Source organism: Talpa europaea, assembly GCF_964194135.1.
Source record: "Talpa europaea genome assembly, chromosome: 13".
NCBI lineage: Eukaryota > Metazoa > Chordata > Mammalia > Eulipotyphla > Talpidae > Talpa > Talpa europaea.
In genome coordinates, this window is record NC_140080.1 from 87,032,811 (window position 1) to 87,046,848 (window position 14,038).

The 14,038-nt window shown below is 34.8% G+C and overlaps 1 protein-coding gene across 1 annotated transcript in view; it reads left to right on the forward strand.

Moving 5' to 3' along the window:
- Nucleotides 1-14,038, forward strand: part of WDR7 (WD repeat domain 7) — a gene marked incomplete at its 3' end in the record, with an annotated part of 253,430 nt that overhangs the window by 87,062 nt on the left and 152,330 nt on the right. The window contains exon 16 of the mRNA XM_084252706.1: nucleotides 9,656-9,769. Coding sequence (XP_084108832.1) covers nucleotides 9,656-9,769 — 114 coding nt within the window. The remainder of the gene's footprint in view (nucleotides 1-9,655; nucleotides 9,770-14,038) is intronic.

The window sequence follows — 14,038 nt, forward strand, 5'->3', positions numbered from 1 at the left end:
TGTGAAGGCTATAAAAATTGAAAACACAAAGATTTATAATAGTTATACACAGTTTTTGTATATGTAGTATTAGGAAGGCTTTAAAAATAGGTAAAGCATTTACTATATACAAAGCATTATACATTTTTATATATTGCCTCTTATTTAATTTTTCATCATTATTATCATAATTAAAGAACATTTGAAAAGCATGCATCAATAGCCAGCTAACATATGAATATATGCTTATTTGTGCTGAAAGAATTAAATATATTTTTAAGATATATTGTGAAATATGCTAAGGGAAATTTAATTGTGGGATTGGAGTGGTTCTGAAATCATGGATTCTCCTGAAAATGGGTAGGAGTCATTCACTTAATGACAACCCTTTTAAGTATAGCATTTTATTATTGGTGCTCTATGTAGGAGGAGTTAATCTACTTTTGTTAATCTCAAGTTTCTTTAGGATAATTTATCTGTGTGGATTCTGTACTCACTTGGAGTGCTTCCCCTTCCCCAGCTACCTCCTGCTGCCAGATTTTGGGGTGGGGGGGTAGTGGGAGTTCCCGTTCTAGTCTCAATGTTGACTTATTTAGAAACATATTTTAATTTTAATTTATGGATTGGTTTTAAAAATGAAAGTTTACATTGGCCTGTTTCCACTATCTTAGTATTCATCAAACTCACTTTTCATTCTTTGTATAACTTTGCAAGTTAATTCTTTAAAAGCTCTGACAGAGGCAATGTTTGGTGCAATTTTAGTTAATTAAACTTTCCGTCTTCCTCTAAATAATTGGCTAGATATAAATAGTCTTTAAAATAAATTGTGAGGTTTAATCAGTGTAATGTAGTAAAATAATGATGTGCTTCTTTAGATATGTCATGCTCATTACTGTATGACTGCTGTATCTTCAGCAGTTTAATGCCATTTTGTCATGTTTCAGTGCAGAAGTAAATACACATCATGTACCGGTTACTTTTTTTTTTTAAGATTTGTCATGTTACTTGTTTATAGTCCATGCATGAATATATATTTACATTTTGAGAGACATAATTAATGTTTCATTATTATAATGAAACCACACAATATTCATAAAAATAAATATATGTAGTAAGTACTACATTGCAATCTCCTTGGAACCAAGGTTCAAGACCTTATTTTTGGTCCGCAAATGACCCAGCACCAAGCCCTTTGCAGGCAATTAACTGAGGAATACACCTTTTTCGCTCCAGTTATTTTGGCAGTGATTTTAGGGAACTCTTTTTATTTGACTCCAGTGACATTTTTATATAATCCCATTTTTTAAAGCACTTGTCTGTTTTCTGGCATAAACTTGCCCCCTACTCATTTTATGTTTTGACTTCCTTAATCCTAGAGTCAACCATTTCTCCAAGAAGTCCTGGTTTCCTTCAGTGAAGGTATTAGAGACTGGAATTTGATGCTAGGCATGCCTGTTGCTACCTGGATCTCACTGCTTCTAAGCCCTTTAACTGGACAGAACTGGGAAGCGTGGATGTGTATTCTAACCCATGTTTACCTACACATCTGCAGTTGTTTCTCTGTGTCTATCTTAAAGTAGATAAGAATTCAGTTTTCAAAAAAGCAAATAGAGTCAGTTTTCTACCATGATCATATTGTACGGATCCTATATAACACCTTGGAAATAACCTTTTGTGTCCCCTTTGAATCAATCCCAACCCCACCCACTTCAATCCTTGGCAACCTCTCATCTGCTCTCTGTCCTCATTTTTTGCCTTTTCTAGATTTCATGTAAGTAGAATCATAAAACACGTAGCTTTTTTATGTTTAGTTTCTTTCACTTGCAAAATATATTAAGATTCATCCATGTTGTTATGTGAATTGGAAGTTCATGCCTTTCTGTTGCTAAGCAATGTTCCATTCAATATCTGTACCAAGGTTTATCTGCTCACCTGTTTAAGCACATTTGGATTGTTTCCAGGTTTTGGTAGTTATGAATAAATTGCAGTAATTATTCATGTTTAGAATTTTGCATGAACGTAAGAACTGACTTGGGCAAATACCTAGAATTAGAATCACTAAGTCATATGGTAAGTATGAATTTAGTTATAAAAATATGCTAAACTGTTTTCCAAAGTTTGGTGTTGTTAGTTTTTGTTTTGTTTTTTTTATGTTTAGGCATTTTAAGATGTATGTAGTGATATATCACCCTGATTTTAATTTGCATTTCCCTAATGATTAATGATGTTGAGCATGTTTTCACACGATTATTTGCCATCATGTCTCTTCTTTGGGGAAATATCTATTGAAGTCTTCTGCCCACTATTTTTTTTATCAGGTTTCCGATTTTGTTATTGTTGACTCTTAAGAGTTTTTTATGTATAACTGGGTAAAAATCCTTTAACTGATAGCAATTTTCAAATATTTTCTTTCAGACTGTAACTTCCTTTCATCTTCTTAACAATGTCATCTACAGAACACAAGCTGAATTTTGATAAAGTCCAATTGGTCACTTTTTCCTTTCATGACTCACGTTTTTGGTGTTATATCTAAAAAGTCAGTGACAAGTTTTAAATTTTTTAGATTTATTTATGCATACAGGAACTGGGGTGTAGGTGTAGGCCAGAGGTGGGGGAGGTGAGAGGATTCACCAGAGACAGAGTGAGGAGCAGGACAGGCAGACCTAATGAAATACACTGCTGAGGGGAGCAGCAGGCGAGACAGGAGAGGTCTGCTGCGCCATGAGGGTAGCTCACTATCTGGGGATTGAACTCAGGCAATAGTGGTAATAGCGCTGATACTCAACCCCAAGGCCACCAGGAGGCCCAATCATTGGCAAACTTGAAATCATATAGATTTTCTCTTTTCGTCTAGAAGGCTTACAGCTTTGCATTTATCTTATGACCTAGTCTCTGCATTAATTTCTATATGTAAGTAGCATTCTTGCTTGTTTCATCTTTTTCTAGCATATACTATGTCTTCTAGGTCATCAACTGACTATCTGTACTTAACACATCTGATGAGTTTTACTTAAAGTCTCACATGCCACTTATTTGTTTACCGTCCATACTTATCACTTCTTATGAGTTACATCACCCACCGTAATATTTTTCTCTTTATCTATTAAAAAACTGAATATACTCAAAAGTGAAGTAATAGTACTTCACAATGTTTAAGTTATTACTGTGGGAAATTGTTGGAATGTCACAAATGCCTTCTGATGTGATCTTGTAGCATATTGTTGCCAATTAAAGTGTCATCTGCTAGGTTAATAAAACAAGATTCCTGTGTCTTTATTTTCGGATCAATTATTCAATGTGTGTTAAGAGAGTAAGAGGTCAAAAGTCTTTCTACGTTTCTGTGTCTATGTGTATGTAGCTATTCAAAATTATCATAATTGGAAGTAACAGAAGTAATCATAAGATAAATTGGTTCTTTGAAATGTGATTATTCTAAGTGTTTTTGACTTCAAGTGGCTTATATATAAACAGATGTCATAAGAGATCAGCAAATGTAGTTGTAAAAGGAATGAAGTGATGATTTATTACATCGGATGCTTTATAAAAGATAACAAATATCATCAAATAGCATATTGAATATTGAAGGTAGTAAAGTGTCTCTGAATATTGAATATTAATGATATTATCATTTTATTGAGGTAACATTGATTTACAACATTATAAATGACTGAGACGTGTAGGATCACCCCCTTCTGGTGTTGTTACCACACCACCAGGCCCACCAGCCAAACACCCATATTTGTCCACCATAGTCCCTTGTGCTTCCTTCCCACTTTGGTGTTTCATCAGCTGCCACTCTGGTACTTTCTGCTTGTATAGGTCAAACTGCTGCTTTACTAATCATACAGCTGCTTCTGGTTCTGCATAATCTGAATTCCCAGAATAGTCTGATGATGACAAAGACAATTGTAGGGTTCTTCTTACTTACCCTCGCATCTCAAGTATTAAAGTTGAGGGATCCAAGTCATATATATGGTTTTAAAGTCATTGGCCTTGTTGCTATCTCCATTTTTCAGTTCTTCCAAATCATTGTTCACATTGCTTCAGGAAAAGCTTTCTAGAACAAAAATCAACTTGTTTCTTATGCTTGTATTTTTTTACTGAGTTCCCCAAGACCTCACCTCACATGTGAACTTCTTGAAAGATAAGGCTGTGTCTCTGGTACCTGTCATGGCCTTCATCCACAGTAACCAGGGTGTTCCATGGGTGGTAAAGGTAATATGGGAATTCTGCATGCAGCCCTCTCTTCATTTCTCTACTGATTTTGTTGTATTCATGGACAGTGCCGGCCTTTCTCTCATCAGCTCTCTCCCATCTTTCAGACTCAGCCAAATCTTAACTTCCTTATTCTAAAGCTGTTCTTTGCCATAGTTTCCCTTTTTTCAATTCTATACCACCTAATTGTTATTATAGAGAAGAATACACTTCACATACTGTATTTACTTAGGGCACTGTGTTTATTACCACTTGGTGGTGTAACTTCTGCCTGGGTAATCCTAGCAAAAAAAAAGAAAAGAGAAGAAAATCCATAAGGGATTTCAAAGGTGCTTTCTTATCCAGGAGAACATACTCTTTGCAGTTCTGTGATCTATAATTCTGCTTATCATTTGGGTTTCTAAATCAGCCAGAGGTTATAATTTTAACTTTGTGCTTTAGTATAGTTGTGTCAAGATAGATTTGCCTTTGTTTCTCAACATGTTGTGGGTTGCACAATAAATCTTTGTTTTATTGTGTCTTCTGAAACCAAAATTGGTGTTGAGTCAGCTCATAGCCTGCAAATCAAACAGAAATCTTTGAAAAAGTGCATGCAATGAATTAAAAGTATTAGGTGTGATTTTTGCCATGGATCATTTTCAGGTTCTTGTTGGGGAAGTAGAATAATAAAGCTTTATACTCTCACATTAATAGTCTATGGGTACAATATACTTCCTATATGTGCCTTCTACTCCTTGTATAATTTTCAGCTTTTCTTTTGTTCTTTTCAGAATTATTTATCATTTCATTGTATGAGAGCTGTTTTCTAAAAAAAAAAAAAAGCTAATTAGGAAAAATAGATTTCATTTCTTTAAATATAAAGAGCATAACTCATGTTACCAATTTACTTCTATTCATATTCATACTTGAAGACATTTTGCTAATTTTTTAAACTATTTTTTACATTTCTCTAGTTGCTTTATGGCCTTCACTAAATGAATTTGTTTTAGATAAATTGCAATGTTCCTAATCAGAATAAGGGATAAAAATTCTCAGCATTTCTTGAAGGAAGACTTTTTTCCTAGACATCTATACTGTTATATTTTATATTTTTGTGATGTTATGGAAAGAAAAGTGGATACTGTGTCTTTAATGGAAAGCAAAAGGTTATCTTTCTCTGGCCTTTGTGTGTATGTGCTGATGTGGATGTAGGCAGCCAGACAGGCAATGTGTGCAGAGAGACTAGGGAACCGGCTGCGGATCGATACAAGTGGTGTGAAGTGAATTAATGTGAGGCAGACCGTCTGTCTGTCACAGGCATTGCGGGGAATGTGGGGTAGCATGGTCAGTCGCTGCAGAGATCTGCTTCCAATAAATTTAAGCCTCCTGCCTGAAATAAACTCTAGATTCACGCATTCTCCCTTCCTGATTGTGAAATTTTACTTTATTCAAAATAAATGTCCATATCAAGTTATTGCCCCTAGTGTACTTTAATTGGACTGCTGGAAAACCACAGTTGTGAGAAACTGATAAAATAAAAATACCTGCTATTCTTTTAGCTCCATTTTTCAATCTCAGTGGATATCTGTATTACTATGGGAATGAGAACATAATGTGTTAATATTTATAAATATTCTGGTGGGGCTTTTCTTTCAGAGTCCTAACAGTCTTGTTTATCATGTCCATCTAATCGTCAATAAAATAAAATTATAATGATCTCAAATGTTTTTGTATTGCAATGTTTGTTTGACTGTGTTTTAAATTTTACTCTTAAAATTTAGCATTTAATCTTTGATTATTAACTTAATCACATGCACTGAAGTCTTCTGAGTTCATATGATTTATTACTACTCAGATATTACTAGCCAGTAAGAAAAAATGTTCATAGAGGTAATGGATATGCTTTTGAAAGATAATTTTTAGAATGATGTACCTGGTTTTATTGGTAGGGGAGATAAGTGCAGTATTAATCCATTGATTTTGAAAATTATATTTCCATATTTACATTTTAAAATGCTTTTCTAATGTAATTAAAAGTATTTATACAGAAATGTTGTGTGTATAGATAGATAGATAGATAGATAGATAGATAGATAGATAGATAGATAGATCACTTACAGTGAACAGTGATTGGCGTGTTTAGAAGTCTAGACGGGGGCCTCCCCAGTGGCTCAGCGGTTGAGTGCTGGGTTGTGAAGCTGCCCGCAGCCTCTGAAGCGCCAGTTCAATCCCCGGCTGCTCCCCGGCCACCAGAGGAGGGTCCCACAGGGCGCGCAGATCTCTCCTGCCACCCGCTGCTCCCCTCAGCAGTGTACTTCAGTCTGCTTGCTCTGCTCCCCCATCTGGCTCTGGTGAATTCTCTCACCCTCCTGCGCTTCTGATTGTACCCAGTGCTTGTATAAATAAATAAAAATAAATCTCTTAAAAAACAAAAAGAAGTCTAGATGGCATGGAGAGCTCATAATAGACTTACCATCTTCTATTTCCTATCTGTGTTGCTACCCACAGCCTGCCCCCTCCCCGTTCACTGCCTTGTCCAATCTTATTCAGACCTGGATTTTTTGTGTCATTCTATGTATTCCCTTTTCCCTCCTGGTTCACAGTGTAGAGCCCATGTAGAGGTATCTGTTGTCTGGCATAATGGACACTCATTTTTGTTTGTTTATTTATTTTTTAAGATTTATTTATGCATGTAAGAACTGGGGTACAGGCCAGAGGTGCGGGGGGTGAGAGGATTCACCAGAGACAGAGTGGGGAACAGAACAGGCGGATTGACTGAAATACACTGCTGAGGGGAGCAGCGGGCGAGTCAGGAGAGGTCTGCTGCGCCATGTGGGTGTCTCCTGGGCCAGGGATTGAACTCATGCTTCAGTGGTTGCGGATAGCTTCATAGGTTGTGTCTTAACCCCTTGAGCCACCAGGGAGGCCCTGGACACTTGTTTTTGGACTTTGTGAACTTTGGATTTAGGAACTAATTAGTGTAGTTGTCATATCTTTCCATTTTTTTCCCATCTCTTTTTATTGTGTTTCTTTGTTGTCTTTATCTTTATAATCTCTTTATCATTCCTTTTTATTGAATATTTTTCCTAAAGTATATACTGCTATTTTCTTGTATATTTAAATAGCATAATTTGTCATGCAAATTTGAAGATATTAATTTTATTCAAGATGGATTTTTTGAACTTTTATGAGATGTTCATTGCTGTCAAATATTCTGAGGACACTCAGAAAGTAAATAAGTCTCAGATTTTAGAATGTAGTTTGACACAGATATCATTTACATCAAATACCTAAGAAAATAGTAAAGTATCCCCATATTATTAATCGACAGCATTTACAATCTTGACAATCAAATATGCCAGGAACTGATGCTTCCATACTAGCATGTTCTACATGGACATTTCTTTTTATTTTTCAATCTCAATAAGATTTCATCATTTTGTTGACAGTGGATTGTGATAAAGTGCTTTTTCTGCTCCAAAAAGTTTAGTATTTTATACTAGGAAGAAAGTAAAGTATATTTTTCTGGCTTTTGTGTTTCATTGAGAATATCATTGCATTCTGGCATAATCCTCAATTTTCTTTAGTGACAGTGATATAGTACCTTCTGCTGTATCTTTTTTTAAAGGTAGGTTTATTGAGGTATAGTTTATATATAGTAAAATTCCTATTGTTGATACACAATTCTATGAGTTTTAATCAAATGTGGATGGGCATGTACCCACTTCCACAACCAACTATAGATTATTTTACTGTTCTAAGATATTTGCTCCTACTGCTTTGTAGTCAATCCACTCACCACACCCTTAGCCTCTGGCAACTGTTGATTTGATTTATATCCTAAAGTTTTGCCTTTTACAGAAGATCTGCTGTAATATCTGCCTATTATCATAAGATAGTAGTATAGCATCTAACTAAATAATGTAAAAAGAGCTGAGTGATGGCTGGGAATTCTAAAAAATGTTTTTTCCTCCTTTTGAGGATAATGATTGGCATGCTTTAAGGATTAAATAACGGTTAGTAATTTGTCTCCCCATTCTCAGTATCTCTTACCTTTTATATCTTCCAACAAAGGTTAGGGATCAGATGTATTTTGTTACAATTCCATTGCCCACTTTGGCTGAAGTTAGGATATTTAGTTGATCTTTGAAAAAAAATACTAATCCAAATTAATCTTTTTATTAATTGGTACCAAAATAACCCAGAAATTTTGATGCTAATCATAATAGAAGGAGTTACAAATATGATTAAACCCAAGAATATGTTTTTTTTTAACTTTTTTTTTTATAAGCACTTTTTTTTAAAAAAGATTTATTTATTTATTTATACAAGCACTGGGTACAGTCAGAAGCATGGGAGGGTGAGAGAATTCGCCAGAGCCAGAGCGGGGAGCAGAGCAGGCAGAAGGACTGAAGTACACTGCTGAGGGGAGCAGCGGGCGTCAGGAGAGGTCTGCGCGCCATGTGGGACCCTCCTCTGATGGCCGGGGAGCAGCCGGGGATCGAACCGGCACCCAGAGGCCACGGGCAGCTTCGCAACCCAGCACTCAACCGCTGCGCCACCAGGGAGGCCCTGAATATGTTTTTTTTTTTTTTTTTTTAATGGAAAGGAACATTCCTTCTTGCTAACCCAAGAAAATATTCATGGTGAATTTTGTTTTATTACATAAATGTTTTCTGTGGCCCTATATCCCCCTTTTTCCTTCAGCTACATGGCTGTATATGTATCAGGAGAGTACACAGAAATGGCATGGATGCCTTGATTGATCTCGGACATTAGAAAAGCAAATTTTTTTAAATATTTTATTTTATTTTATATATTTTACATCATTTTTCATTTTTGCACAATGTATGCATTTTCATCTTGGTTATATTCCCCATGCAATTCCCACCCCCCCTTATTTTGACCCTAATCCCTCCTCCCCTCCTCCAGTGTGTCTCTGGTTTATAGTTGCTTATTGCTGTTGATTTTTACTTTATTATAATTAGGCTTTTTCCTGGTCCCTTATTTAGGTTTTCTAAATTCCTGCTATGAGTGAAGCTATCCGGTAGAAAAGCAAACTTTTTAAGACAGCTTTATTGAAATAATTCACATGCCATTAAATTCACCCTTGAAAGTATATAATTCAGAGTTGTACAGTCATTTCAGAACCTTTTCTTCACCCCAAAAGAAAATTCTGTGCCCATTACTATCACTCTCCATTTCCCCGTTCCTCTTGCCCTAGACAATCAGAGATGTACTTTCTGTGTCTATAGATTTGCCTGTCCAAGACTTCTCATATCCGTGGAATCATACAGCTTGTAGTGTTTTGTGACTTTTACTTAGTGCTTTGTTTCCTTGTGTGTGTGTATTATTATTCATTCATCAGTAAAATGTGATATGTTAATGTATTCTCTTATTCATCAGTTGATGGGTATTGCATAGTGGTCTGCCTTTCTTTTCATTTTTCTAAACTAAACTTTTTAACTCCTATTTGTTCTAGCTGGAGTTTCAGCAGAAGCCATGCAGACTATCAGCACTGCTCCAGATACCTCAGGGCCAGAAGCCAAAGTCCAGGAGGAAGAGCATGACCTTGTAGATGATGACATCACAACTGGTAAGCGTGCCCATCATGAACATAATCTCGATGAGCTTTGTCTAATATTTGAAACATGCTTTAAGGTCATGTATAGTGGGGCTAAGTAGAGGTGTTGATGGACAGAGTGGAAACTTGGTTCATGGAGTGTGTACTTTGATGAGAGTCTCGAGGAGTGTGCTTTTTGATGTTGAAGTGTAAAGAAGTGTAATTGTTTATTTGTCCAGGTTTTGCTCATTGTTGCTATAATCACAAATCTGCTGGTTGTGCATTGGTTTTTCTAGAGACCTTCTAATTCAAAAGCTGGCATCACTACTAAAGCATTGGCACATGTAGAGGAGCACTCTTATGTTATGGAAGGTTTTATAATTACAGAGCAAACTGAAGGATAGTGACATTGTAATAGCAATACATGCAATACAGGCTGCATAAGGAAACTTACAGGTAGTCTTTGTACTTGTACTGTAGAAACAAATGCTGCTTTTTAAAGTTCTTTACATTGTTAGTTATTAGACATTCTTACCTGCATATTATTATCACATGACCAGGCATTACATAAAATTTAAGGAAGTTTAAGGACATACCACATACCAAACATGACTCCAGTCTATCTTTTTATAAACTTAAGGTATTTTCAGTTACTGGGTCTCCAAGTGAATTCAGTTCAATTTCTTTTAATACAGAGGATAAAACCAAGCTGCTGTTAAGAATGATAAACTCTTGATTTTAGTGTAGATGATTAAAATATAAAATCTGAACATGTAAATCTCTATTGACAAACACAATAATTAATAGTAATAATTAAAAAGAATCATACCCAGAAATAACAGGAAAAGTTTCTTTGTGACAGTAAAATTTTTAACAAAAATTAAAGGTAGAAAAACAATAGGGCACTTTTTATCTTTTAAAGCCATGTGAGCTCTGTGACATAGGTTCTTAACTGGTATCACCTGAATGCTTTGAAAATTTCTTCACCTTGAAAAATAGTCAAGGGATCCTAATGATCTCCCTTGAAAATTTACAAATTCTATATTTAAAAACCTCTAGCCTTGTCCCACTGCTGCACGTAAGTAGTTGACTAAGTTGGGCAGCATCTGATTTTCAGATAAATGAGATGATGGTGAGGCTACTACTTGTCAGCCTTTAATCCTGTTTAATGTGTTAGTACGTTTTTTTTTTTTTTAAATCATTCAATGTAAGTATAAATCATCTCAAAAGCTTACAAATTTTTTATTTCAATACCTACTAAAGGAAATTCATTTGTAGATTTTATGACTAGTTTTCCTAATTCAATTTTCATTGCCTTTTTTATATTCTTATAGATATTTTTTGGTATGCTTTCATTCCCAATAAAGTTAAAGGTCTTCTAGTCTATAAAAGTATTGGTTTATTCATTGAGAAAAGAAGTTGCCTTGACAACAGTAGAATAACTCAATTTGCATCCTGAAATAAAGCTGAATTTTTGAACACTCAAGTTAGCCTTATTAAATTAATCCATTAAAATTTTGAATTATGAACTACCAAAGTCATTACAACACATGACTGTGTTTTTATTTATCTTTTAAAGAAATCAAGAAGCAAAAAAGGAAAATTTAGTTTGGAGGGTCAATTAATATCACACAGACTGTATTTTAATCTGTAAGAAGTTCATTTAAACATGTGTGGCAAATGGCTTTTATCAGTTGATTTATTCATTTCATGCCATGGGTACTAGAGGCAAGAATGTTCAATACCCAGAGAATTTAAATAACTAAAAAAGGCTTCCTTAACACGTTGTCAAAGCAACTGGCTTGCTGCAGCCCGCAGATCGTTTGGGTTACCTTTAGATTCTGTGACTTGATTAAGATGTGGTATAGATTTTTGTGAGGGTTTAGAAGAAAATCATATTTCTTTTTATTGACTAGAATCCTATATAAATTGCATTATGAAAAATATGGTAGATGCATGAGAGAAACCTGATTCAAGCACAATAATCTTATTTTGGGATAACCAGCACTGTAAAGTACAAATACTACAAAAGGCTAGACTGGCCAGTTTAGCTATTAGTCTGAACGATTGGGGTGGTTAATTTTTTTACAGTTGTTTAAAGAGAATCCCTTCAGGAATATCTCCTTATAAAATAGACAGATTATATTATGACATTAATATGTCCCTGTATTTTGAATGATTTTTGTGCATGTGGAAGCTATATTAAGTTGATCCATAAAGTTGTATTTTATATTTGCACTAATCTGGGACTTAATTCTTCAGTTCACTTAATTAAATGTTCTGACCAAGATAGCAATTAAAATCGGAAGTATAATTTAGTACTTCTACTATACTCAGAATAACCATTTTTGAAATTTTCCTTTTGGGTGAGAATGATCCAGGCACAAATGGTATCTGAGCCGACCAGGCTTGGTTAGTGTTTGCCTTATAAAAGTAAAGGAGTGTGGGATAAAGCTGTCTAAGTGTTGGCTATGATCAATTGGAACTAATTAAATTTATTTGAAATGAGGAGGCTTAACTGGAAGAGAACAGCTGGAAAAACTGGGAAGAAAAAAATTGAGTCTTGATTGAAACAATTTAAACCTTCACCCTGTCATTTAAAAAATATGCCGCAGCTTCTTGCTATATCTCTCTTTTTAAAGCTAATATCTATTGATCGGCTCTGCAGAGTAATGCCAGTGTGCTGTGGTCAACGCACAGGCTCCGTTTTACTTAGCGTTCTGTCTTAAGGTTCACCAAGTTCTTGGCTTTAACCACATGTCTTAAATTACACCTCAAAGCCATATTGGGCTTTTATATTTTTGCAGATTAACATTATTTTTATGTAGAAAAAATATTAAAACCCACTCCACTTTTTTTTATATGTACAATGTAAGTGGGAAATATTCTTTCTTTTTCAATGGAATTGTTTTAGGTTTTGCAGTACTCTGTTTAGATAAAATCTGTTTCAACAACACTAGTAGTATTTTCTTTAAAGCAACATGAATGGCATTAAGGTTGCTTCTAGATTATAATTTTAGAGTTTCATGAATATTACCTTGTACATTCATGTTAACTTTTGTATGTATATATATTTTAATTTTTAGTATTAAAATTAAATGGTTATGTAGATATATAATCAATACCTATAAATAAAGACAAATACTGGATAATTTCACTCATGGATTATAGAGAAGCAAAACAAAGGAATTGGCAAAAATAAACCAATACAAACCCTAGAAATATGACTGTGGAATCAAGGCTGCTATAGGGGAGGGGATAAAGCAGGGAGTACCCCAATGATCTAGGCTAAATGGTGTGTGGGTTCTTTGGTGGTGGGTTTGATGTGGTGACATATATCTGAGGAGGTGTGTGCCTAGTCCCCTAAGTCATACACAGTGGTATAAATCAGTGTTACCTCAATAAAAAATAAAAGTGAAAAAGGGAGAGAAAAAAATGTGTTCTTATATTCATTTTGATATTAAGAGGTCGTAATTATAGTAATAGAATAATATTAACAGAATAAATCTCACTAAAAACTGTCATACACAGAAAACATTCTAGATATAATCTGTTTTCTATTCTTCTGAGGGTTATACTGCAGTGTTCTACCTCTTGTTCAATATAGCAAGGACACAAATTGACCGCATAATAGTGATAAAGGGTCAAGAGTCACTGACATTGTCAAAAAGAAACAGCTTGATACTAGATCAGCAGCACAGTTGACAGAGTCAACAGCTTACAACGCAAGCAGCAGTGATATATGAATCTTGGATGGTTGTGTTGACTGTTTTCGTTGGATTTTTTTAAAAAATAAAAAAATTTAAAGTTGAGAAATCATGTGGAAAAAAGAAAAAACAGGAAAGGGTAAGAGAAATTGAAGTGATATCAAATTGACAACTTACTATGTACCAAGCACTTAACACTTGACTCTTGCAGTATGTCTTTGAAGTGGATACTAGTATTTTTCAAGATGGATAGATGAGGAAACAAGCCGAGAGAGGTTACTTTTATAAGGTCACATACTTAACAAGTGATAAATCTGGGAATGAAAATGAGTAGTGCCTGATTTCCAAGCTGATAGGTGGTCAGAAGCACCACCCCATGCTGCCTCACTTCTTAAATTTATTGAACTTTGGCACATTTTCATCATCTTCTGAAATGTGAGGTGACGTCACAGTCTACCTTTATTGCCTGTATTATCAGGCAAAAGCTTATTACTTGCAGGTTATCTTATTGAAAATGCAAATCTGTTACTCTAAATTTAGACCTGCAGATCATTTCCTTTAGGAAAAAAAAGAATTTTAAAAAATTCTTTAAATT